Genomic DNA, 25,265 nt, shown 5'->3' with positions numbered 1-25,265 from the left:
GGCGCCTCTGAAAATGGGCTCACAGACGAAGAGAAAATGGAGTACACGTTGAAGTTTCGTCAAATGCAATTTATCCTGATCTATATTGTACAGTAGAGGAACCCGCAGCGCCATGCTATATCAACAAACAAAGCCTATGACCCAACTCAAATCTATCCGAACACCTCCAAGATCAATCGCTCCTTGCTAACGCCTTCTCTCCAAGTCTTCCAGTCACTCGCCCTCGTAGTGTTCAACCTTCTGTCCTCACTATGAAGAATAGGACCCAAGACATCAAACACATCATCAGAAACCTTCTTACCACTGCAGACCATCACAATAGCACCCTGTCCCCAGAGTCGCGCCAAGGTATCGGCGTGCTTAGCTACCAAGTGCTGAACATACTTGTACGGCGAGTCCCAGTCTCGACTGAAGGCACGATGAATTGTCACAACGCCTGCTCGGGAGTACTCGTCCAGTGTATCGCGGCAAATGTCATCCATCTTGGCGCCACGGCAACCAAAGAAGAGTGTGGAGGAGGAATTGGACAATTGACCTGAGTTCTTTTGCAGGTATCGCTTCTGCATGAATCCCAAGAAGGGAGCGAGACCAGCACCAACAGCGATCATGACGATAGGGACGTTGAGTTCAGTGGTCATGGCGGTGCGAAGCTCAGGTCTGCAAGGCCGAGGCTCGATGAGAACAGAGTCTCCGGGGCGGAGTTGGGCCATGTAGTTGGTAGCTAGACCGCCTGGGCGTGCAAGCGATGATCCACTGGCTTCGGTGGCTTCAACGACGGAGAAGAGAAGTGAGCCGTGGCCGGGTTTCCACTCTGGTGTTGAGGCGAAGGAGTATGTGCGGGGACGCATCTGGGGAAGCATGGAGAGGAATGTTGAGAGAGGCATGTTGATGGAGGGATATTTGCGGAGGATGTCGAGAATGGACATGCGTTGTTGGTCGATCTCGGCATCGTATCTATCACCAGCGAGACTCTGGATCTCAGCCTTGGTCTCATCATTGCCTGCAAAGTCCACTAGTCTCTTGAGGCTGGTGCGGCTGATTGTCTGAGATAGTTCGACAAGAGTACTGAAGAGGCTCGAAGCAAGAATGGGAGTGCCAGTGGGAAGGAAAGTTGGTCGCTGCGACGATACAGTCAAGACAGTATCGTCATCAACACCAAAGCAAGTCATGACCCGATTAACAAGCTGAGGAGGATTCTTCGGCAGAACCAAGACATGGTCACCAGGAGTATATGTCATATCCTTCGGTAACTTAAGAAGTAGACTGTACTTGCGAGGAACACCCGGGCTGGTGAGAACAGTGTTCTCCACCACCTCAGCCCTCTTGAAGTTCCCTCTGATATCATTCCGCTGGGACTGGTTGATGGTGACGCTCAGTTCGAGTGAGTCAGGCTCATGGTCGAGGGTGATGCCGTGGTGGCTGGCCAGTTCGGGGAAGAGCTTGCTGTGTGCCCAGTCGTCGAAATCAGGGTATAAACGGCCGGTGCTAGCGTCGGTGAGACCAATGTCGACGAGACGGTCGGCGCCGGCGTCTGCTAAGCACTTGTCGAGGACCTTGGGGATGCGATACAAGGTCGACACCCAGTCTTTGTGGCCTAAGAAGCGTTAGATAAGTTGAGGCATGAAGAGATGAAATAGACTTACCGCATCCGAAAACAGCAAACTGGGTGCCTTCGAGCTCACCAGGCTGCAGCGCCTCAGCCCACTTTGTGAACTCGGTAGCATTATCAGAAGGCTTTCCATCATAAGACGCAGCAAAGAGAATATTCGGTCCATCCTTGGACAGGTTCCTAGTAGCGTCATCAAGCGGCAGAGGCTTAGAGGGCATAAATCCGAAGGTCGCACAATCAGCAGACAGTCGTTCCGCCAATGCCTCACACGTTCCAGTATTAGAACCATAGAAGATAGAAATGGGCTTCAGATCCTTCTGTGAAATGTTGAGGTTCTTTCGGCTGGACAGACTGGGCTGCTTGGAGCTAGCCATGCTGGGGTTCTTGAAGAGGTTCGTCAAGTCGCGTCCCTCCCGGAGCTTGACCTTCATGTTGAAACCGTCAGGCTTGATGGTGAGTGACTGCTTGATCTTGAGCTTGTAGTTTGGGTCAGCCTTGACCATGTCAAAGTTCTGAAGAAGCATGATCGTAACCTGCGAGTATTAGCTAGTGACACCAGAATAAAGAATGGTACTTACAATTTGAGCTTCTTGCCATGCAAATTCTCGACCGATACAGCCTCGCATACCATTTCCGAAAGGCTTCCAAGCGTTCTTGGGGAGTTTGTTAAAGTGCTCGTCTGCCATCCGCTCAGGCCTGAACTCTTCGGCATCAGGACCCCAGACTTCAGGATCGCGGTGGATCATGTGGAGGAAGAGGAGCAGGGGATCGCCTGCGGAGACGTTGTATTGACCACCGATGACTTCGTCTTTAAAGGGTGTGACGTAGAAGCCTGGTGCTGTGGGCATGAGACGAAGAGTCTCGCGGAAGATCATGTTGATGTAGGGCATCTTGGGGAGATGATCTGCTGTAATGGCATCGTCACCCAATACCTCGTCAACCTCCTCACGAGCCTTTTGTAGTTTCTCAGGGTTCTCGAGGAGGTAGTAGAATGCAAATGACAGGAGACCAGACGTGGTTTCGTGGCCAGCAATGAGGAAAGTGATGAGGTTATCGACGATATTTCCATCACTCATACCCATCCCCGTCTTGGGATCCTTGCCACTCATCATCGCATTGAGAAGATCTTTACCCTCTACAGGATTTTTCCTTCGCTGATCGAGGATATCCTGGCACGTCCTCTTCATCACAGCAGCATGCTTCTTGAAATGGGATTGGGCCCGTATTCTCAACGACTGCACGACGTCGGGAAGGAAGGATTGCTTTTCGGCGTCGATGAGAGCTGCGACCATGCTCTCTATAAAAGGGTGCATCTTGTCGTTGCTGTAGAAGCTGTTGAAGCGGAAGCCCATTGTGCACAGCGCGATGGTGTCGAGTGTCAGTCGTGTGAAGTCATTCCCGACGTCGATGGTAGCTGAGGAACCTGCTCGCGCCCTGTCAAGGTTAGTACCACGACTTTCCTTGGATAGCTGATGACGTACCATTTTAGACAAAGCTGCTCCGAGATTTCTCGCATGTCGGGGAACATCTCTCTGATCGTTAGAGGTCCGAAGAGCGGCATGAGGATTCGATGTGCGATGGCCCATTCCTGGCTATTATGCTGCGCCGAGAAGAGGCCATCGCCAGCTAGAGGCCGTAGCTTCTCAACACCACCAACAACAAGTTTATGGAATCGTGTTTCGTCCGATAGTTCGTCCATGAGATCGCGGCTGCAGATTATGATCTCTGTGTTTCCGCCTACATTTAGTGCGAACAGATTTGCTGCGGTTGTAGTGTTAGAGGCAGTCGGGAATAACGTGCAGCGGTCGGTGACGTACGATAATCTTTGGCCATGTCGCTTAATGATTTCAGGGAGTTTGTGAGATCGATGTCGAGAAGGCTACCGATGATTGGAAGGCCTGCGATGGTTAGCATGTGGTTGCATTCGTTCGTATTCAATGTGATGTACCCTTTGGACCAGGGATCTGTCCCTTGTGCTTCTCATCGTGCTTTTTCGATTCTTGCTTTACTGCCATTTTGTGTAGATTCTGTAGTGTTTTGTGTTCGTAAATAGTGGTGACAATATCGTAAAAGATCAAATCGCTTGCTGTTCAAAGTAGACTGTTGCTGTTGTTGATGGATTACTGCTCAAAGATAGCTTTCTTCAAGCTTATGTTATAGTCAAAAGATCATGAGGCTGAGCAAGCCATTTACGCATCCCAACGCATTGATCTCATTACCCTTAACCGTACTTTAGGTGATAATACCCGGCTGTAACTCCGCATTGACGATCATCAACTCCCGCTGACTACTCCGCCCGCGTCAGCACTTCAAACGCCCGCGGGGTCCGGATACCGGCACGCAGCCTTATAAAAGTCCCCCATAAAATATGCTCCGCGGGCACCCCAGTCGGTAACCCGCGGGCGCCCGACTGTTGTCCACCCCTAAAAATAAGCGGTCAAACTTTGACTTTGACGAATCAGACACAATCGTTATGTCAGGCTTATCCGAAAAAACAGTCTACGTGGTTTGAGTTTGGCAACATCTCAGCCTTGCGTTTTACAGTGACAGCCCCGGAGAACAAGGGCTCCGCTGGGGGAAATTATCATACGGCAAGGGTTCATCACGGCGTCCTTGATGCCCGGAGCGAAAAATATCGTTAAAAAATCTCATCATTGAACTAAACTGAAAAGGTCACAAAGTCTATCTATCCTGGAACGCTTGGCATCCATAAGTATCACAGCACAGCCCCAGCTTTCAGTCCGTTCCCCGACCGCAAGTTTCAGACGTCTCTGATGACGAGCCCATTTCGTAAGCCTGCGCAGTAGGCTCTGGCGATGGTTCACGACGAGGACGACGGCGGAAGCGCACGAGCCGCCACATTCTGTTGTTGGTGTTGGCGACGCCTCCGTTGGGTCGTGCTCGACGGACGAGGAACCATTGTGCTGTCATCAAGACCATGGCGCTGTTCCAGACAAACGCTGCTATCATACCGATAGATACTGCCCACGCAAGAGAGATCTGGATGTAGCAGAGGCCCATGACTGAGAGATCGTCGAAACCGTCGGTCAGGACGAAGCCGGAGAGCATGAGGATGACTTGGCAGACGAACATGTCGAAGTACTTGAGGTTTTGACGCCAGCGCATTCCCATGATTGTTCGAGCCATTCTTGAGCCAAAGAAGAAGTCGAAGAAGTATAGTAGCGATGCGAAGCCTGCAAACACTACCGTGACAAGTCCAATGACCTGTTTACGCGTTAGCTAGGCATTCGCCAGTCTTCGTCTAGAGTCATACCCCGTGTTCAGTTCTGAAATGATCTGATGAGCCCATTGCGATGATTCCCGCCACTAGTCCAGCGATGACGAGAGGCGTAAAGACAAAGGCTCGAAGTACAGACTCCCATTTCCGAACTGTGTGCTTCGCGACAGGTTTATTGATCAGATCACATAACACTGTACTTGACTCCATGAGCAAAATAATGGGATACACCAAGAAGAATGCAATAATCATGCATAGCGCTGCAATAGTCAGTATTACTCAAATCACGTAGCGAGTAAAAAACACACCATGAACATATGTCAGCGTGATGAATGTATCTTGATCAACAGTGTTCACATCAAAATGCTTCGTCGCAAGATCAACAGTGAACAAATTCCCCGTCGCGTTAAACGTATACGGTCCCCCCGAGACATAATTGCTATTCCACGACTTCGACTCCGAGAGATTCGCACGCAATAGCGCTAGGAGACCGCCGACGCCAGATTGATGCCAGCACGTTTCTCGCGTGTGAAGCTTCGAAACCTCATGTTGTAAAAACTGCACCACGTAAGCTGTCCTCTCCGTGGTATTCATGGCCAACGCGTCAAAGCTAATAACTGGATCGGGTTATCTGCCCGTTGAAACAAAACAAAAAAGTAACAAACACGCGATTATGGGGTAGCGAGGAGATCGTATGATTAGAAAGACGATAAAGTAGAATTTAAGAACGTCAGATCGAAAGTTTACGGTAATAAGTTGATTCAGATGTTTTCACGATGGGTACAGGTCCCTTCAAATCCCCCGGTCTAGTGGCTTCTCCGGAAGCATTTCTCTGCTATTCACCAATTAATCCCGGATGCTCGGGGCTGTTTAAGCTTTCTGCTACCCTGTTTCAGAGCCTGTGGTCTTTATCAGGGCGACGTCGAGCAGAAAGTTCCGTAACTGCCGAGTCAGCGGGGCCCACTAAGATAAAGCGACCAGAAATGGGCACAGGGCGCAGTGTGAATGTTGCGTAATGATAGTCCATTATGCTAGTGAATTTTGACAGGGGTAAACGAGGTTGAGCGAGAGAGAGTCCCGATTTAACGCGAGACGGTGACGAATCTCGAGCCCGCGGGCCGAGGGCGTTGGGAATAGTATCATATTGAGGCTTAGAACTTGGACGGCATTTTCGGTATAAAAGTGTTTTAACAAGCTTACTTTCTCAAATGCAGATCTCAACAATCTAGTCTACATGCAAGCAAGAAAGCAAAATATGTCATCGAGTTCAAACCCAAAGTCTTTTATTCGGCGTCTCGGCCAGATGTGAGCATCCCGAACAAACCGTGCTAGTGAACCACGCTGATGATCCTAGCGAGATGTGCGAATCAGCGCTGCATAACCTCAACTACTACTGCAGTACGGCCCTCACCTGCCGCTACACACTCCCGCTATCTCTCCACGGCTTCATCAACCACGACCGAGTCCTCCGACGCTTCGACCAAGCCATTGCCCAAACCGTCCTCCAGTTTCCCTTGCTCCAAGTCGGTCTCGTCGGTGAGGGTACGAAAAAGCCTGCTTGGGTGTCGCTCCCGTCGCTTGATCTCGCAGACCATGTATCCTGGGATGTCCGGCCAAACTCGAAGGACTATGGGAGGGCGTTTGAAGCGAATCTGGAGTATCAGCTTGACGCCAAGTTTGAGGGTGTTGGGACGAGGCCGGGATGGAGAATATGTCTGATGCGAACGAGGACAGACAACTTTGTTGATGTCATGTATATCTGGAGCCATGCTAACCACGATGGCATGGGTGCCAAGATCTTTCACCAAACACTACTCCAAAGCCTCAACTACCCAGTTTCTTCATCGCTACTTCGAAGAGGCTCTCGAGTCATGACGGCTTCTATATGCAAGGACAACTTTCCCCAACCACAAGAGAAACTCGCCAAGCATAACTTGAGCTTGGGGTATGCTTGTTCAGAGATCTGGCATGGCCTTTGTCCTTCCTGCTTCCACTCAGAAGAGTCGAAAGCTCTGTGGGCGCCTATCCAGGCAGATCCTTACATTACGCGCTTCAAGGCCATTGATATCGACGCTATTACTTTGAAGAAGCTTCTGAGCCAATGCCGAGAGAATGATACTACACTTACAGGCCTTATCCACGGAATCGTTCTAGCTTGTCTATCCGTTGATATCAATGAGGGCAACACCGATGCCTTTCAAGTCGCAACAGCAATGGATCATCGAAGGTTCTTACGCAAGGAGCTTCGACCGTCAAAGTATGCCTCTTTTGATCTCGATAATAGTATTCAGAACTGCACTGCGTCCCTCACCCATCTTTTCGACCACGAAATCGTCAGCGACATGCGAGCCCAAGCACGTATAAACAACTGGCCCGCCCAACCCATCGAAGATCTAGAGCCCACGATCTGGAAAGCAGCACAGCAAATTCGCAGAGACATCGAGAAGCGCCTCGACACTGGTGTAAACGATAATATCGTCGGCTTGATGAAGGTGGTGTCTGATTGGCATGATTACCTCAAGTCATTGGAGAGAAGACCTCGAGACTTATCGTGGGAAGTTACGAATCTTGGTGTTATTGATGGCAAGACTGAGGATGATGGTTTTGTGATGGGAAGGGCAAGGTTCTCGCTCAGTGGAAATGTCGTTGGGCCGGCGATTCAGATTAGTATGGTGTCGGTCAAGGATGGGGATTTGTCGATCGAGGTATCTTGGCAGGATCTGCCGGAGATTCATGAGGATGCTCAGAGGTTGGTGGAGAACATGCGAGCTTGGTTGTTGTATTTAGGCGCTTGAGAGTCAAGTTCCTGAATTATAGCGTGTTACAATTTGTTCGAGTTTTAGATATAGATATTATGTTTGCCAGAATCAAGATACCACGTTATAGATGCCAACTTAGAATGTCATAAACACCATGCCTCCATCTAGCTTAGATGGGCTTTACAACTTCCCTACCAACGTATTGTTTTCTTATCAGATTATGTTGTCCTGACATGCTGCCCTGGAAGACTTGGTGATTTCCAGCTTGCTCGATGTAACCTTCAGTCTTTCTGGCAATATCATGAAGGTCCACGAGTCAACAAGCACATTTTCATCCCCCTAGAGAAATACAATTTAGGCAAGTTCTGTGATACTTCACATGCTACACCGTAGTTATCGTCTATCTATTTTTAGATTCAGAAAGTCTCAATAAGCCATGCGTTAGGTCAAAGATAGATGCAAGAGCAAAGTCGTGAGCGCCATCACGAAAATACCCTAGATCATCTTCAGTGACTTGGCGGACCCGCCCAATCCGGCAGAAGAGCAGCCCTGTCCTCACTGGGTTTAGTGCAGCAGGGGCACAACAACACGTATGATCGCGATCCACAAGCGCCTCGTATTCTCATCGCTGTCAACTTCCTTAACTGTTATCAACGGAATCTCACACCGAGATCTACTTAGTTTGAGACAAACATGCTAAAATCTCATGGACATGACTCGTCATGGACATGACTCGTAAGACTAAGCTCTAGTGTTTGAACCAAGATCAACTTCAAGTCAAGGCGTAAATGAGAGGCTTGCGGGCGGCAGTGGAGTCAGCTAAAAATAGCGCACTCAGCTCCGGCTCAGACCATGTTTTCATGCTTGACTGATGAGACACGAAATCTACTCGAGCTTATTGTCCGATTCTATAAATACAAGACGCTCCCGATGAATCCCATTCTTCAGATCCTCCCTAAACTTATCAATCTTATCTCTATTCTTCTCCATAATCTCCCTCTCCTCTCTTCTCTCCTCTTCCGTCAAAGGCGGAGGGAGTATCTCCTCAGGTGGGCTATACCACTGCTCTTCGGGCACTTTCGTCCCATCGACGCCACGCCAGAATTTCTCGACATCTGGGTCATAAGGTAAACGATCAATAAGGGCTTTGATAAGTGCAGGCCGCAAAGGAATGGCGTAGTGAATGTTGCGATCAGCGTCGAGGAAGCGAAAAACTCCGTCTTTGCCGAGGTCTGCTAGACCTAGTAGATCAGGATCGCGATCCATGTTGCGTAGAATGTCGCTTATTTCTTTTTGCTCTGGGGAGAGGTCTTTGTAGGCGATGCCCCCTTCGCTAGAGCAGCATGTTGCTTCATGCTCGGTTGGCTCCTGTATCTCTATGTTGCGCTGAGACATGCTCTGCGAGGTTTTGCTGTAAGGATAGAAGTTAGAAGAGGAAAGCTGTGTTGAACTTGAGTCAGAGAGTCTAGATGCACCTGGTGGGGTTGGTCCTTTGAATCATGAGGGCCATGCTGCATCATTCGGGTAGACATGTGACAACTGTCTTCTAATCCCTGCTGTAAGACCAACCAACAGTCACCTAACCATCAATTGGAAGAGCATGGCTCGATCTAAACGTAATAATTTTTACTAGCGCAGACCATTCTCAAAAGTTCCCTCTTCAAAGTCCTGAATCTGTCTATTCCTAATCAAATCATCCCAAAAAGGTTCTTTGTGCAGCCAACGCCGCAAGGTTTTGATGCCCCCATTGACTGCCAACCAAGTTGACTGTTAATGCCAGGCTCAAATACACCTGCCCCTCTTGAATACCGCGCCAGTAAGCCCAGCACACACATGGCAATGAGAGTACTGAGAGCAAAGTCCTGGACCAAAGCAAGGAGGATGAGAACATCTATTTCCATAACCTCGAACTTCCACGTCTCTCTTGCTAGGAGTAGTCTGCTTGTCTTCAGGCTGCGGGTCATTTTCCTCCAAATCCGTGAGCAAGTCAAGCACCTCCTTGCTCATTTGTTCATCCGTAGCTAATACAATTTTCTCATCGACTTCAATGACAAAGCCTCCGTACTTGGGGAGGAGAACTCCCGCGAATCGAGGGGCAGCTTGCAGCTCATCCCAGTTGGTGACCCAGACAGCGTCTTCTGGGATTTCAACGGTGTACTTGGCATTCGCCATGCTACCGGCGAGCAAAGTGGTTAAGAGGGATGGGACTATAGCACATCAGTCAGTGTTTGGGTACTTCTGTATTATAGAGAAGTCATAGTCGTACTCAGCTTCATTTTGATAGCTTGATGGCAAGTCCGGCCAATGATTTTGTAATGCCAAAGGCTCTAAAGTAGTTGGGACCCTGTAGTGACATTTGGAAAGTTCATGTCCATCAAGAAGTACTTATAGATCAAGAAGAGTCATCATCACATGATGCGTTGACTGTGCCTCTCTGACCAAATCACTGATGAAGCTTGCAGCAATGCTAGCCATGAAGGCAACTGCCATAAAAGGGCTGGTCAATTACATAAAACGATGTTTGTCTGTATGTTGGTTGCAGGGAGAACGCTATGATTGATGCTCATATTTGGCGAAAGTATCAACTCTCGGTCAATCGTCATGATATCAGCAAGGGCTTTGCGCCTGTGCCGCGGTGGAGCAGAGAAATCATCCGGGTTAACCGAGTCACAAGTCTGTAATAATGAAATAATCTATAGGGCCGAAATTACTAGCTCAATTAATAACTATGGCACTGTAATACTCTTGTCCTGCTGTGGAAGTGGCATGTCCAAGTCTCCACAGTGGGCAGGGTAAAAGGACCAACAAAAGCCGCATATCAACAGCTGTCAAATGTTTTAAAATATACGAGAAGACTAAGAGAAATCCTGCTTGTTGGAGGGCCTCAGAATAATCCATATTTGTTATTTTGTATGTTAAGAAATCTTGCTACCTTCCGAGCGGCACTTTAAATCCCTATCTTTTTAAGAATGTTCCTTATTTCACCATTCATGACATTCCAACCTTTCATATGCTCGCTATGACCCGAGCCGAGATGAAAAACTACAGCGTCTTTGCTCGAGGCGCTTTGATGTAAAGGCGCCTGCTTCGCTAAGAACGAAACAGCCTGGACATGCTCATGCTCAACAGCATACGATAGTGGTGTCCGGTTTCTGAAGTCCAAACCTGTCATTGCACCACCGCTACTCTTTAAGAGATAAAGAATCTCTACGGAGCCAGCCATGGCGGCATAATGCGCTGGAGAGCTACACTGCGAGCTCTGGGCGGTGCCTTGATCGTTGACGGAAAAGCCACGTTCGAGGAGATAGGCGACAAGCGCAGGGTTTCCCGAAGTGACGGCTAAGTGAAGCGGCGGTGCGCGGAATGTACTGACCAGCTTTGTTGGGTTTGAATGTCTCTTGAAATATGATCTCTGCTTGTGATGCCGCCATATCGTCTCAACCATGCTTTGGTTCCCCAATGCACACGCAGACGACATAGCGTGTAGAATGTCGTCTTTCTTAGTCGATGGGAAAGCAATCACTGCGTTTTCATGACCATATATTGCAGCTAATTCTCGGGCGGAAAATGTCTTCCCGTGTGCGATGACTCGTGGAAATTTGAACTTTTGCAAGGTCGCTGGACTGTCAGCCCGGTCGTTTTTCCAGTCATGCCCACCATTCGATATCAACAGCTTCACCACATTGCTATGTCCATATCTCGCAGCAAGATGGATGGATGTGATACCCCCTTGAGCGTACCAATCCTTGTTTTTGTAGCTTAGTAGGAGTTTCACTATAGCGTAGTGTCCCCAAGTTGCTGCTAAGTGCAATGGCGTCATGAGGTTCTCGTCCCGTATGGTGCATCGCGCTCCTCGTTTGAGGAGGGCTGTCGCATCTCGTAGCGAACCAACAGTAGCCGCTTCCAGAAGGGCCGCGCTCAGTTCTTCCCGGCTGGCAGACATAGGGATCTGCTCCCGTCAGCGGTTATCACACAAATGAGAAGCCTTTTGGACCTACGTGTGAGGCCCCAGGAGGTCTGAAGCAGGATGTTTGGAACTTGAACGACGATATCCAGCGTCCACACTGGATCAGTGAGCTTTTCAAAAGTCCTGCAAGGCTCGACAACAGGTCAAGTACTAGCTTTGCTAAGTCCCACAATGTCGTTATAGACTCTTTTGCCAATCCTATAATGAACGATGTGACCCAAGTCCCACAAGATGTGAGAGTGGTAATGCCGACTTGAAGATTATCCTTCACTTTCACATCTGGAATAAGTAGGGCGCAGCCGACCCCGCAAGCTAAGCTTATAAGAACTAACCAGCCAAGTGAAGGCGCTGTTGTGGCTTCGATTACCTGACGTTGGAAGCGATGAGAGGAGCTTATGGAGGGTGAATCAAAAACACTAAATGAGAAACCCGTTCCCCGGGAAGACTTTATCGTCCTTGAGATATCGCCATGTCCTTTTATCTCGGAATGAAGTTGAATGAAGGAACTTTGCCTCCGGCCTGTGGGCCTTCATTAAATCAACGTCAGCGGAACTCTTTTGATGAGAATTGAAGTCACAACTTACAGCTTGAGAACCCCTACTAGACTTTTGACGAAACTATTTTGCTCATCCAGCTCCTTGCTACAATTCTTGAGCGCAGAGTCAGGAACTGCAAGTCTGAAGCGTTTCTAAAGATTTCTGTCTTCGGCATGGTTGCCTCTTGTCTGTATCTCTTGAGCACTGGCCTCGACCAAATTGAGAACCTTCTGAAATGAACTGAGAACAGAATGAAGTACATCGAGGCGTAGACCCAATTCTCCATGCAAAAGATGGCGGAACTGAGTCATAGATCCAGAAATACTTTCGCAACTCTCCATAATCGATGTTAGGAAGGATGGTGCTTCATGCCATTGTTGTTTGGTGTTTCTTAACAACAACACGATCTAATCGTAGCTCTTAATTGTGGCATCAGCCATGGAGTCTAGACGGTTGAGTGTTATAGCTTCCATTTTGACAAAGTAAAGTCGTATTAGTCAAATACCAATACCGCCAGAGGAGAATGATAAATTTATTTCTTGGCTGTGTGCGGTCTTTTAGGCACCGAGGCAGTTATCTTGACATCTTCCACTCATCTTTCAATTGTTTGTCGACTCACAAGTTAGTGGGTTGAAAACAAGGCTGCACTGAGAGCTGCAATTGGCGGGCGAGAACGCCACTTGTGGATGGTGGTGTTCTTGGTTGGGCCTCAACAGCCCCATTGAGCAGTGAGCATCAATCTCATCAACGTGGCTTTGTATGACTGGCTTGGACATATTCTGTGGCTGATTTAGCAGCACGCGAGAATAGGGACTCTGACATTCCTTGTCTCAGTTTCGCTTCACTTAGTGGTGTTGTAGCCTATAGATAGCTGGTGCTTGAGAGTCCTAGGTTGATAGGCAAGCCACACTTTTTAGCAACGGGCTTCACAATGACAGTGACATGCCAGGGATACAGAGAGCGAATCATAATCACCAGCCCTTCGTCACTGTCGCAAACATATCGAAGTCTTCCCTCTCTACTCCCACTTCTTACGCGGGGAAAAGAGAAACCATAAAGAGAAATCAGGCCCCGGTTTCCTGCCCCAATATACACTGATTCTGTCTCTTCTTCAGGCAATCCATCATGTGCTCCGATTTCTTGGCAGACATCAACAACAACCATGCAAGGGAATGTCGAATGGACTGAGGACCCAAGTTTGTCAGCGGTATAAAGGCCATCACAGCTCTTGGCCAGCTCCTCCTGATTACACGATGCGATTTGGATGTACCGACCCTCGAGGTCCCTGGCAGCTACGACAGTCGCGGCAGACTACTCACAATTGGAGAGAAGGTCCAGATCTGTTCAAGATTGTACCTAGATGCGTTCGCCGCATCAGAACAAAGTCTAGATAAGCTTTCTAAGACTGCTGGGGAGCTGGCGCATACTCGCGGTTCGGTATGGACTTTTCCAATATGTTATTACCTACGACCGAGTCTATTCTAGTCTGATCATTAAACCAGCTTCACCGTGTAACAGAACTGTTTCGCAAATACAATCCCGCCGTTTCAGTATCTGCTTTCCATGAGGAATGGAAACGGGTAGCCGACTGCTTCAATAACGCCAAGCAGCAGGCGAGTGCATCTATCGAATGTTGGACTCATCTGCTCTACTTTATCCAACAATTTAAAGGGCTTATTGATGAAATGATTAGTAAGTATATCTGTTGTGTCGAGTGTCTTGAATAGTCGGATTGTTAACTGTGTGATACCCAGCGGATAATAAAAAATCGAGTATCCGCTTAATTGCAACGTTAGAAGATGCCAAAGCAGAGATTGAGTCACGTCGTCACAATAGTAGGTCCGCATTGCATTGAATACCCTTTTGTACTATGATCTTACTTTCACTAGTTGATCGAGAGTCCCAGGCTCAAAAGGATACCCAGAGATTCGACTTCACATATGCCGTCCCACTCTTGATCACTGTATTCTTAGTACTATTTCTCCCTGGTCTTTTTCTCAATACTATGATTTTGTCTGCCATGTTCCTTTGCGCCCTCCTTATCCTCCGAGAGGGAGTTCAGTCGAGTTATGGGGCGACGTTAACCGACGACAATGGAGATCAAAGTCGTGATCTCGAAGTCGAAATAGAACGTCTAACTTGCAAGCAGAAGCGTAACGTACGTTATCTATCTCCATCCATCATTATCTGATTACACCGCATTGAAATACCATTCCTTATCTTCTAGGCCGCCATTGGTGAAACGCTCCAAGAAATAGGCACCTCACTGGCATCTGCGATAGGCGGAGTGCGAGAGATTCACGACTCCTACAGGGCGGTATCTGAGAGGCTCAACAGCATGAGCCTGGAGAAGATCGGCCGTTTTGAAAGGACCATGCGTAATGTCTCCGACATGATCAGTGGGGATGAGTCCTATCTTCACAACCGCCCGACCCATCACCAGCCACGAGAATCGAAGCATGTGACGGTAAGTCTGGCGTTATCTTCTTAAGTTGAAATAATTAAGAAGCGAGGGATGCCTAACGCGATGCAGGAACTGCGTGAACTTGCCGTCGAGTTGCGCCTGACGTTTTACATCATGTTTGAATGGTCATTACTTCATATGCGAATCTTTCAAGATATATTTACCCCAACTCTACATGAGGTTCAATCATTCAGCTCTTTAGCTTTGTTAGTCAGTCGAATCGACTTATCTAGTGATAGACTTAAATTACGCCCTGCCCAACAAGGACAATCGACTCCCCGACAAACCGCACAACTACACTCTAGGAGCTCTATTGAAAATACTACTATACCTCCGGCATACTCTGCGAACTCGGATGTCTATTTCGCTCAGCCATCTTCCCAAGGATTTAAGGATACATTGACTCTGAATGAAGTAGCAGGGATCGCTGAGATTGAACTTGACAAACTATATCGTAAGGTAATCATTTGCCAGTCGATCTCAATTTTGGGCTCGTGATACTAATAAGGTCCGCATTTGCAGGCCCCAGGAAAGCGCGATAAGCTCGGTACAGGCGAGGGTGACAGAGGTATATACTACGACTATGCCAACAGTAGTTAGGGAGTCTAGTGAAGCACAAAAGTACATCTTGGATACAAAAGAGGAGAGTTTGCCGGCGCTTGGAGGACCAAGTCGACAGGCAATTGCCGAGCGTCATAGGTTTTGGCGGTTCAGACCTCGAGATCGAGGTTAAATACTACTCAGGGCTGTCCATACATAGTAGTGATCCCATATTTCACAAGAGAAGACTCTCAGTGCACGCATCTGAAGTTGTCGAAACAGGAGCATCTCTAATCCCGAGATGCACAAATAGATATAGTATAAGTATCAGCTTTGCCAGTGCTAGTGGCTAGGCAATAGTACAGAAGCAAGTTGATAGTGACGAAAGAAATTTAGATGCCGCCCTCCTCCACAGGCTTGGACTAGACTCGAACAGTATCCTATCAGTGCAGTCTTTCGGCACCCCCAAGCCATAAACCACACAGGAAATGCACATAGAAGCCCTCACAAGATCGACTACCGCGCTCCTCGTCTTCATGATCAGCGCACTGAGAGCTCCCTCAAGGTGAGCTTTCCTCTAGCAGTCGCTAGGAGATTGTGCGAGTTGCTTCATCTCTTGTCAGCTTAACTTCATCGGGGAGATTATATCCTAGGAAGACTCACACATTGGAAGGACTTTGGACCTGCCTCCCAGCCATCACAGTACCACTGAGGGCTCTGGTTCAGAGAACCGCAATGCTCGTCAGTGTAGTAAGTACACGTGTAACAGAGCTGGGCGCCACTGATCTGTGTCTTTCCGTCAAGAGCAACAGAGTGCACCTCCCAGACATCGCTCGAACAAGCATTGGGACCGATAGTACCGCCATTGGAGTACTCGGTACAGGTCGAGCCCGATTGGCCGCCGAACTTTTGGCATCCGTCGAAGTCGCCTTCATAAATTCGGTAGTTAGTGTCGCCCTCTGCTTTGCAGTCGTCGACATTCTTGTAGGCCGCCACTATGGTAGTATTAGCAGGCAAGATTTATGTGTTGTTAAGGATATAGTAACGTACAGACATAGCCTTCAGAGAGGGCGGCTAGGCCGCTGATGACGGCAAGAGACAAGAGCATTGTGTCTTTCGATGCTTGTAGAGTATTCCGGAAGTCAGATAGGTTGGATGTTGGGTTGCTTGTTCTGAGTTACAAACAATAGTGATGCGCCAGCCCTTTATATAGATATCGTACTTCGCATATATGCAGTCCCTCATACTCAACCAGGTCTCGACTCCTCCCTTGTGCCGCCTGATTAATACACACGTATCATCTCAAAGCCAAGGTACTGAAGTAGCCAACTTTGGACAACATCAATGGTCCTCCGTAGCAGTGCATTCCGCTCATAGATCCTACAAACTCTAGAAATCCTTCGGCTTTACGGAACACAATACTTGTAAGGCCGACTGAATGGCGAACTCACCAATCCGGTATCCTTGAAGATAACTCAGTGGGCCGAGAGTTGCAGATCTTCCGCCAGGAAGGAAATTCAACATTTGCCGAGTTGTGGGAGGATTTGTGTGAGATCCTTCGAAAGTATAATCTGCCAGGGTTAGTTGCCTACGGCAGCGGGTCTCATCTGGATATCCGGCTGGTCTAGCGACCATATCTCAGCAGATGGATTAGTAGCACAAGGTCTGAATGATATGTATCAGAATACAGGGATCTCAAGTTGAGTCTGATCTCGCTTATATTCAGATTACTACTCCAACCAAGTTCAAGAGCCTTTAGATTGCCGGATCGCCAAATTCACGCAAATCGCTAAATAAGGAGAGCTTTCACACCGCTCCTTCTTTTTCTTTCCCAAATTAAGGTGCCTCGTGTAATCCCGGACGGCTCGTTGCATATTCTGAGGGATGAGTGGTAATGTCACTCGGAAGTTCAACCTTGGTTTCCAAGGGATAGAACTGATGCTGTTGATCCTGAGCCTCCTCTGTTCCCTTGATGTTCTTTCTGCCATTCCCAAATCGCCGCCAGACAAGCAATCCGATACCACCGAGAATCAAAAGACCACCAATGATGGCGCCAGCGGCTACACCTGCCGTTGCTCCTTGAGATAGTTCGGACCCTGATTTTGTAGATGAGATGGTTGAGGTGGTCGAGGTGGATCAAGTGTGCTCAGTATCCGTCTCTGACCCAGTCGTCAATGCCGATGCGTGCTGTCCAGAGGCTGAAGTTGCGAGTCCTGGTCCAGTGGCTGTGGCTGATATACTGGCAGACGTAGTCTCATCAGCCTGGGGTGAACTGACATTAAAGTAGTCCGATCGAGCGACTTGGCCTTGACTGGACTTAAAAAGTGTAAACCAGTAAACAGAATCCTCATTACCCTCTGCTAATCCGAGAAAGTCGTACTCAGCCAGCCAGTAAGTTGGATTTTCCGATCCATTTCCTAGTCACCTGAATTAGCAAAATGAGTGCAAAGATGAGAGACCTGTAGTGCCATACTAGCTAATGATCTGTAGGCGCTGACCCCGTTCAGAGGAATTTGATAGATTTCGATGGCAATTTGGTCGATGTCTGTTTCGTATTTGATCTGGATCTTGGCACCTTGCTCATAACGTTTGTTTTTGGTCATATCGGTATCTGAAGGCTGCTTGGAGCTCGATTCTGGAGGTTGGATGAATTTGGAGTCACAGCAGGCGAGGCTGGCAACTCCGACAACTATTAAAGCAAGAGATGTCACCACACGCATGGTGAATGGGTTAGGATTGTATATTGCCAGATAGGCTTGTCTACAGTGACAATAGATAGTAAAGGGATTAGAAATGCTCTGTTAATTTACAACAGCCAGCACTTGAGTTTTAACTCATTTACTAGACTGAACCCAGTGGGCTGTTAAATAGACTAAGGCTGAATTCCGGATACCGGCATTCTGTAATAAGCTTAGTTAAATAGTAGCAACCTTATAATCTAGTATTATTTATAGAGTAAAGAGGCTAAATTAAACTAATTTATTAAACTTAAAATAGTTTATATGTAATAAATAATAAATGTCTTAATAGTCTGTCTAGTAGTTCTTAAATACTTCTTTATAGAAATAATAAAGAAATTAAATTTCCTACTGCTACTCTCTTATCTTAAGATGCTAAAAGATGCCGGGCATCTGTACTAAAAATAGACTAATATTTATCTAACCAATCAGGCAACAAGCCATAGAATATTATTCTCAGCTAAAAAGACCATACCAGGATATGAAATAGGATCGTCCCGCTCATGTCTACATCTAGCAGGAGGCGAAAGACAAGCGGAAGAGAGCCGCTCGACGATCAATTACCCTAAGTTCTGAAGAGGGGCTTGGAGGTAAATGAGTCTATTAGGAGGAGAAACATATATACGGAGTACTTGTTGCTACGATTGGGAAAGGGAGCTTTAAAACACCTTGACCTGTAGCCTTCAAGGTCGTTGATAACATACTGATTACTGAGAAGGTTGTCGAACAAGCAGCTCGGCGGTTGCGTTTCTTGCCATGAAGCTTCCCTCATATCGCAATATGTCCAAGTTGACCCAAGGATCAGACATCGACTTCCTCAGGAAGTGAACACAACCCATTCCCGTCCAAACCTCATCGCACCTCATCCCCAGACCAACAGGAAGGAATTCTTGAACAGATGGGGGCTGACCAACGTGAGGCGATGGAATATTGCGGAAGTTGAGCATCCATCTATCTGGTGGAGGCGCGTCGGTGACCATTTTCTCAGGAACGAACTCAAACTCCACCATCTTTCTTCCAGCGGGCCTCTCCGTGCTGCCGGTGACAAGGCGTGTACCTGTGAACTCTTGAATAAAACTCTTTCCAAGTACCTTGGGAAAGCCAAGGAGCTCTCGACCAGCGAAAATGGCGGCGTCGTTATCAAGAATGAACAGAAGGTTATAGTGGAACTTTTTGCCCTTGTAGGTAACCTCTACTTGATGGGCATATTCAGTATAGGACCCAACAGGGCTCATTCCGTAGCTGAGGAAGAGAGAGGTCATAAGCGGCTCTTCCTCTAGTTCGAGAACATCTGGGACAAGATGGGCGACCTGAGATGCGGCAACGCGATATGAGATGCCGACTGCAGTAGTATTGGTAAAGATTCCTCTTGCTCTTGAGTATGCTGGCATAAATGTTGGCATTGATTCGCCATTCAAAGGCAATGTTCCCTGAGGCATGATTGCGGTGGGTTTGTGCAGTCTTAGAGGCGTTTGGAAATGTTAGTGTATATGCGTGAAGGTTTGTAAATAAAAGTACCCCAGTTCTCAGATTTGGACTATGAGGTTGACTTAAATAAACGGCTTGCTGTACTGGTATGTCTTGTCTTCTTCGGCAAACCTGCAGTCCTCGCGTTGATGCCGTTGCGTTGCCCGCACACCTCACCTTATTAACCTCGTGATTTGCTGACGTTGCCTGCAGAGGCTAAACGTTTGCAAGATAGGTTGATCGAGGAGCCCTCATGAGACTGACCAACCCATCATATGTCCGTAGTGTCTGGGGCATGTGTACCTCGGCTCGCGAAAGTCACACCACCACGATGAGCCCACTTGCTTCTTTGTCTGTCACGACCAACGAATACGCCAGATGGCCTAACCTAAATTACTTCACAGCAGTTATATTTACTGCCTGTGGCATACCCAAGTCACAAAATCGGCAACAAAAAGCTTGCCTGGAGTTCATTATCTAAGGTTGCAGGGTGATCGGATGGATGTATCATGGAGGGTCGCTCGTGATGGCCCCTCTTATCACGCTATGCATCTGTCTCCCGAGGGTTCCGATAAACGATTTCTTCCTGCTTCAATCAACGTGGTCCAACTTCGACTTGATACATGAAGCCTTTCTCAATTGACAAAAATGGCGCGGCCTCCTTTGAATATGACCTCACAGCACAGACGGCGGCAGAATGCTTTGTCGCAGCGAAACTATCGTATGTTATACATGCCAGTCTCGTGCACGCGGCTAACAGCCTGAACAACAGGCACGCGCCAAAGAAATAGGAGACTTATGCTGGAGAATCTAGCCATCTCTAGCATCATTTTTCCATCTACCATGGATGTCTCATGCATGCATGGCGTAGTAGCGGCGCAGCATAACTATCAAGACCGAGCGGTTGGACCAAGTCAGTTGGCAAAAACCATCTGTCCTAATGTCGTCGATGCAGAATGTCACAGCTTAAAAATCACAACGGCATTTAAGGCTTCTGACTTCTTCTCCTGCATCGACTCCTGCCCAGAACGAGAACGTCGTACTTTTTTCCTACTAATGACAAAAGAGCTCTTTGGTATCCGGAATATCATCAAATATGGCCTCATCTTCCTAGGATATCCCGTGAGCCCCTCACTTTACGACAACGCCATGCATCTTCCAATGAGCCAATGGATTCATGACATTCAACAAAGTCTAGGCAGCTTTGATCTCAGAGCCGCAACGAAGGCCGGTATTAGTGTCCTAGGAAAATTAAACATACCGTCGGGACATAATTCCAGGATTCACGAGATAGTGACACCCCCATTAAGTCACTTCCAGCCCAAAGACTACATTCTTCTCTGCCGAGTTTCGTTTGTGTCTGCTGTTTCCATGAATGCAAGACATCTGGGGATCCCATGGCACGACCTCATATCTTTTGAATCCAAATCGCCATTTCCTTGCCTAAGAGAGAAGCTCATACAACAAGAACTATTGGAAGATGGCGAAGACACTACGGAGCAGGCAGCTCAAATGCGTCTGATACTCAAAGATTACTTGAAGAACATACAATCAGATCTTGTGCCCACACAAGCACAGCTAACGATGGCTCATCACCCAACACTGGATCTCATTCCATGGCCAAACTTTCGCTCCAAAGCCATCACCGGAGTACATTCAACCCCACCGTTGATTGACAGAGAGGATTTCTGTCTTGACTTACTCAACGACGGTCTTCGATGCTGGGGCTTTGCAAACGGGACCTCTTTGCCCTCCGCGGCGCCCTGGGACGCTCAGAACTGGGAGGCAGCGCCGTGGTTTCTGGAGAAGTGGGAGCATCTCACTGACGGAAGAGACGGGGACGAATGGAAGATAAGTGAACGGTGGTGGTCTATGGGTGCTAGGTCGAGTGTATAATAGAGAGCGGGTACAAGCTTATTTTGACCTGTATTTGGAGAGAATCAGTAGATGAGAAACACATCATGACAATTTCTTTTTGGCGAGTACGACTATTTTGCTGATGCAAGTAAATCTTATCGAAGTGATCATGACACTGCTAAGATCTGCGATCAACGTTGCCTGCATTAGTGCCAAAGACATGTCACGACATATGCATATAACGTCATGCACAGCAGCCGAGGTATTGGAATTTGAGTAGTATTCATTACTGAAGCTCGGAAGACCTCAAGATATCGAAAGAGTTCTTCGGCCCGAATTCTTTACCCGTACAAGCTGTTGACTATTTGGGCCAAAGAAACGGCGCCATTGGCCAAGTTATTAGAATGCATCTTGACTATAGTGAATCAAACCAGTCTTTCAAGGCCGAGGTATATTTAAGCACGATATCCATCCAGCGTCCTTTTGCCGTGTTTGGAAAAAAACCACCACATATCTAATCACAACAAGCTCACATCCATCATGCAAGCATTCCAATACGGCGGCCCAGAATCTCCATTTGCGCCTCAAACACTTCTCATCCCTACGCCACAACAGGGCCAGGCCCTCGTCTCAGTCAAGGCAGCCGGCCTTTGTCATACTGACGCCCATTATGTTGATGGACACGGCATCTCTATGCTGGGATCTCTTCCAATTACTCTTGGGCACGAAGTAGCCGGAACTGTCGTCAAGCTCGGATCAGAGCCATCACCAGTTCAAATCGGCGATCGCGTGGTAGTCGCCCTAGTAGCTCATCCCGTTGAAAAGGCAACACGATCCACAACGATTGGGCTCGGCTACGATGGCGGCTATAGCGAGTTTGCCATAGCTCATTATGAACACCTGGTCAAGATTCCAGAGGGAGTATCCTTCCCCCAAGCAGCTGTTGCCACGGACTCTATCTCCACGGCATATCACGCTGTAGTTGTGACCGCTGGTGTCAAGGAGTCAACGACTGTCGCAATCATTGGAATCGGCGGCCTCGGCCTCAATGCAGTTGCGATATCTGTACTGCAGGGCGCCAAGGTCTATGGAATTGATATCAACGAGGATAAATATGACGATGCGAAAGGTTTGGGGGCGGTCGCGTGCGCCTCTAGTCTCGCCAATTTCTCCGATGTTTCATTCGACGCCGTTATCGACTTTGTTGGCACCACAGCAACAATTTCTGCGGGAATTGCCGCTGTCAAGAAGGGTGGCACTATTGCGATGGTTGGCCTGAATGGACAGGGTGTGGAGGTCTCATCACTGTTGTTGGTTACGAAGAGTGTTAGTTTGAGGGGCTCATTTGGCGCGTCGAAAGAGGAGTTGGTGGAGGTCTTGAAGTTAATTAGCTCTGGAAAGATCGTGCCGAAGTTGAAAGAGATTCCCTTTTGGGATGTACCAAAGGGTTTGGAGGATATAAAGAAGAACAAGGTTGAGGGCCGTTTGTTTGTCCGTCCGAGTCTGGAGTAGACGACCTTTGTAGTACAAATCTTCCTAGCTATATTTGATATTTCCAAAAATTGACTCTCTGCTCTATAAGAAGGTCAAGTCTTATGCTCGGACGGTCTATTCATGACTGCTATCTCTAGTCGGCCCCAAAACTTGGACACCAGACGAAGCTGATCTGAGAAGTGTTTGGAAGTCACGATTGATCCGCGAGTTTATTAGTCTATTAATTCTAGACGTACATAGGTAATAAGAACTTTCTGACCTCTTTCCGTGCGTTTAGCAAGAATTGAACCAAGTTAGCAACAGTAAACCTCCCTAGACAACCTGTCATCCGCAGTACTGGTGGGCCACCATGTATTTTACGTTATCTCCAGCCCAGCACATCTCTATTATAATTTATGTTGAACTAAACATGGAGACTGTGCTCGAAGCTACAGATCAACCTGGAAGTGAGTCCGAAGCCTCTCACCGTAAGTGTAGAAGATCCATGGAACAGGAGTAAAAGCAAGGGTTATAAAACCAAGGACGCTGTTACCCCAGCCCAGCCCAAGCTTCGAGTACAGAGGCTCAGCTGTGAGGTCAAGGAAGGCTCCGAAGGGTGAACGGACTAACAGATTGGCCGCCATAGCAGAGGCAGCTGCCTCGGCCCCAAACGCATCAACTAGGTAAATCTGACCAGGGATGACGACAAAGAGGGAGCCAAATCCCACAATGAATGTGCCGATGATAGGGACGATCCAGTGGACACCATTTTCTGTCGTCCAGCCATAGATGAAAAGGCCAAGTGGAGTAATAGGGCCGAGCCATTTCATGAGAAGAAGGCGATCCTCTGGTCTTGGAGCGGCTTTCTCTTCGCCCTTCTTGCGACCAAGGAGCTTGTCGCTGAGGACAGAGAACATGAGGAGGCCTAGACCCATGCCGATTCCAAGACCAAGATATGCGAGTCCAGCGACCCCCGGGTTGAAACCATATACATCTTGGAAGACGGAGGGGAAGGTGGTGAAGAGGAGGAAGATGAGGCCGAAGAGAATGCCAGTGTATAGTGATACCAGGAGCACGATTGGGGAGAATATGAGCAGCTTCAGTGGTCGCACAATGGCACGTGCCAGCATTTGGCCAGGAGTCTCATCTCTGCTCAACTTGGCTACCAGTTTCTCGTTGCCAGTTTCTTTGCGCATTCGAAGGGCTTTCTTTTGCAGAATGACAGTGTAGTTTGTTTCCTTCATGAGGGCAAACGTGACAACAGCGATGATGCCAGACTGTGATGTATGTTAGTAATCAGAATTCGCTGCAGATTGAACAATGACCTACCAAAATGAGGAGGATGCGAAATGTCCATCGCCACCCAACGTTCTCGGAGACAAATCCTCCAATGATCGGCCCAATCACCTGACAACAAGTCAGACATTACAATAACATGTCGTGAGTGGAGAGACTTACAGGTCCAAGAAGCGGCCCAACAGTGAAGAGAGCCATGGCCTTTCCTCGCTGCTCCTGAACGAACAGATCGGCGACAGTACCTCCGCCAATACTCATTGGGCCTGAGGCAGCACAGCCAGCGATGATTCGAAAGACGAGAAACATGGCGACGTCTGTGCTGAAAGCACAGCCCAATGTGAAGGCGATGTACACCAAGTTGCAAAAGTAATAGATAATAAGGCGCCCGTATAATTCTGAGAGAGGTGCAAGCAGAAGAGGACCTAGTGCGAAGCCCAGGACGTAGAGACTGACTGTCATGGCTGTGACTGTAGAGTTGGTGATGTTGAACTCATCGGATAGTTCTGCTGCTCCTGGGGCAAACATTGTCGCAGCCAGATTTCTGTTCGATACTTAGTGGCATGTTCAACACGGTTTGAGATGAGTAGATGCTTACGCGGCGAGAGTGAACAGACTCACGATAGCAAGGTGTAAGTTCTTCTGTGCCTTGGACCAATTGAGTGGATGTTCAGGATCATTAGGTCCATCCCAATCAACAACATTGGGATTGGACTGAGGCTCATCAACCATTGTGCCAGTAGTCGACAACGGTTTCTCTTCAGTCTCAGCCCCAATATCTTCCCGTGCACCAGCCTCCAACTGATCATCCTGAAAGCCTGATTGCGACATCTGAGGCGTTGTCGACATGGCTGTTGTGAAAATGGGGAGTATTTCCTCTTTGGACCAATTTGTTGGTTATAAGATGTGATATTTCTTACTGGGATGATAAGACTACGTGCATGCTGCATGCGACGTGAAACTTGTGGATCTGCAAAACAAAAAAACCTTCTCGTGAATATTTGAGATGGTTTGTTATATGGACGCGCTGCGAGGTGTGTGGGGTATACAGTAAGCTGAGTGATGCTATGCCTGCATGGCTGGAGCATCGGGCCGGACATGGGGAGTGGGCCACGGAGGATCGGAGCGGAGGATCGGAGCGGATGATGACCAGATCCGGGAGCTAACAGGGATTGTGCGTCAGATGAGATGCAGGACAAATACCGTAACCTGGCTTGAGTTATTCCCTCTTGGTTAGAATCTCACTCTGTCAGCACATTAATTATTCCTCGACGTCAAATTTATTCCGAAACTCCACGGCCACCATTTCTCCTCCGTTTGTTTA

The 25,265-nt window shown here is 48.0% G+C and overlaps 11 protein-coding genes across 11 annotated transcripts; 3 read left to right on the top strand and 8 right to left on the bottom strand.

Moving 5' to 3' along the window:
* Positions 1-152: 152 nt before the first annotated feature.
* On the bottom strand, positions 153-3,624 carry FTJAE_3728 (putative bifunctional P-450:NADPH-P450 reductase; the record flags this gene model as incomplete). Its single annotated transcript, XM_037350057.1, has 6 exons — positions 153-1,594; positions 1,644-2,142; positions 2,188-3,043; positions 3,091-3,370; positions 3,427-3,507; positions 3,558-3,624. The coding sequence occupies 6 exons, from the start codon at positions 3,622-3,624 to the stop codon at positions 153-155; spliced, it is 3,225 nt and encodes a 1,074-aa protein (XP_037209142.1).
* Positions 3,625-4,345: 721 nt separating this feature from the next.
* On the bottom strand, positions 4,346-4,919 carry FTJAE_3727 (uncharacterized protein; the record flags this gene model as incomplete). The annotated part of the gene is made up of 2 exons (XM_037350056.1): positions 4,346-4,834; positions 4,884-4,919. 2 exons carry the CDS (start codon positions 4,917-4,919, stop codon positions 4,346-4,348), a joined length of 525 nt encoding a protein of 174 aa, XP_037209141.1.
* Positions 4,920-6,102: 1,183 nt separating this feature from the next.
* FTJAE_3726 (uncharacterized protein) lies at positions 6,103-7,642 on the top strand (the record flags this gene model as incomplete). Its single annotated transcript, XM_037350055.1, has 2 exons — positions 6,103-6,152; positions 6,202-7,642. 2 exons carry the CDS (start codon positions 6,103-6,105, stop codon positions 7,640-7,642), a joined length of 1,491 nt encoding a protein of 496 aa, XP_037209140.1.
* Positions 7,643-8,491: 849 nt separating this feature from the next.
* FTJAE_3725 (uncharacterized protein) lies at positions 8,492-9,882 on the bottom strand (the record flags this gene model as incomplete). Its single annotated transcript, XM_037350054.1, has 4 exons — positions 8,492-9,017; positions 9,440-9,468; positions 9,518-9,813; positions 9,873-9,882. The coding sequence occupies 4 exons, from the start codon at positions 9,880-9,882 to the stop codon at positions 8,492-8,494; spliced, it is 861 nt and encodes a 286-aa protein (XP_037209139.1).
* A 671-nt stretch (positions 9,883-10,553) lies between these two features.
* Positions 10,554-11,549, bottom strand: FTJAE_3724 (Mg2+ transporter like zinc transport; the record flags this gene model as incomplete). The annotated part of the gene is made up of 1 exon (XM_037350053.1): positions 10,554-11,549. One exon carries the CDS (start codon positions 11,547-11,549, stop codon positions 10,554-10,556), a length of 996 nt encoding a protein of 331 aa, XP_037209138.1.
* Positions 11,550-13,234: 1,685 nt separating this feature from the next.
* On the top strand, positions 13,235-15,173 carry FTJAE_3723 (uncharacterized protein; the record flags this gene model as incomplete). Its single annotated transcript, XM_037350052.1, has 9 exons — positions 13,235-13,283; positions 13,335-13,546; positions 13,612-13,801; positions 13,864-13,944; positions 13,999-14,267; positions 14,337-14,576; positions 14,643-14,698; positions 14,879-15,032; positions 15,096-15,173. The coding sequence occupies 9 exons, from the start codon at positions 13,235-13,237 to the stop codon at positions 15,171-15,173; spliced, it is 1,329 nt and encodes a 442-aa protein (XP_037209137.1).
* A 332-nt stretch (positions 15,174-15,505) lies between these two features.
* On the bottom strand, positions 15,506-16,221 carry FTJAE_3722 (uncharacterized protein; the record flags this gene model as incomplete). Its single annotated transcript, XM_037350051.1, has 3 exons — positions 15,506-15,535; positions 15,777-16,108; positions 16,164-16,221. The coding sequence occupies 3 exons, from the start codon at positions 16,219-16,221 to the stop codon at positions 15,506-15,508; spliced, it is 420 nt and encodes a 139-aa protein (XP_037209136.1).
* A 728-nt stretch (positions 16,222-16,949) lies between these two features.
* FTJAE_3721 (uncharacterized protein) lies at positions 16,950-17,833 on the bottom strand (the record flags this gene model as incomplete). Its single annotated transcript, XM_037350050.1, has 3 exons — positions 16,950-17,209; positions 17,354-17,530; positions 17,587-17,833. The coding sequence occupies 3 exons, from the start codon at positions 17,831-17,833 to the stop codon at positions 16,950-16,952; spliced, it is 684 nt and encodes a 227-aa protein (XP_037209135.1).
* Positions 17,834-18,558: 725 nt separating this feature from the next.
* On the bottom strand, positions 18,559-19,290 carry FTJAE_3720 (acetoacetate decarboxylase; the record flags this gene model as incomplete). Its single annotated transcript, XM_037350049.1, has 1 exon — positions 18,559-19,290. The coding sequence occupies one exon, from the start codon at positions 19,288-19,290 to the stop codon at positions 18,559-18,561; it is 732 nt and encodes a 243-aa protein (XP_037209134.1).
* A 2,425-nt stretch (positions 19,291-21,715) lies between these two features.
* Positions 21,716-22,687, top strand: FTJAE_3719 (alcohol dehydrogenase; the record flags this gene model as incomplete). Its single annotated transcript, XM_037350047.1, has 1 exon — positions 21,716-22,687. One exon carries the CDS (start codon positions 21,716-21,718, stop codon positions 22,685-22,687), a length of 972 nt encoding a protein of 323 aa, XP_037209133.1.
* Positions 22,688-23,097: 410 nt separating this feature from the next.
* FTJAE_3718 (major facilitator superfamily transporter) lies at positions 23,098-24,790 on the bottom strand (the record flags this gene model as incomplete). The annotated part of the gene is made up of 4 exons (XM_037350046.1): positions 23,098-23,925; positions 23,978-24,055; positions 24,107-24,485; positions 24,540-24,790. The coding sequence occupies 4 exons, from the start codon at positions 24,788-24,790 to the stop codon at positions 23,098-23,100; spliced, it is 1,536 nt and encodes a 511-aa protein (XP_037209132.1).
* Positions 24,791-25,265: the final 475 nt, after the last annotated feature.

The sequence above is a fragment of the Fusarium tjaetaba genome, assembly GCF_013396195.1.
Source record: "Fusarium tjaetaba strain NRRL 66243 chromosome Unknown NRRL66243_c0000070, whole genome shotgun sequence".
Classification (NCBI taxonomy): Eukaryota; Fungi; Ascomycota; class Sordariomycetes; order Hypocreales; family Nectriaceae; genus Fusarium; species Fusarium tjaetaba.
This window is presented reverse-complemented; position numbering and strand designations above follow the sequence as displayed.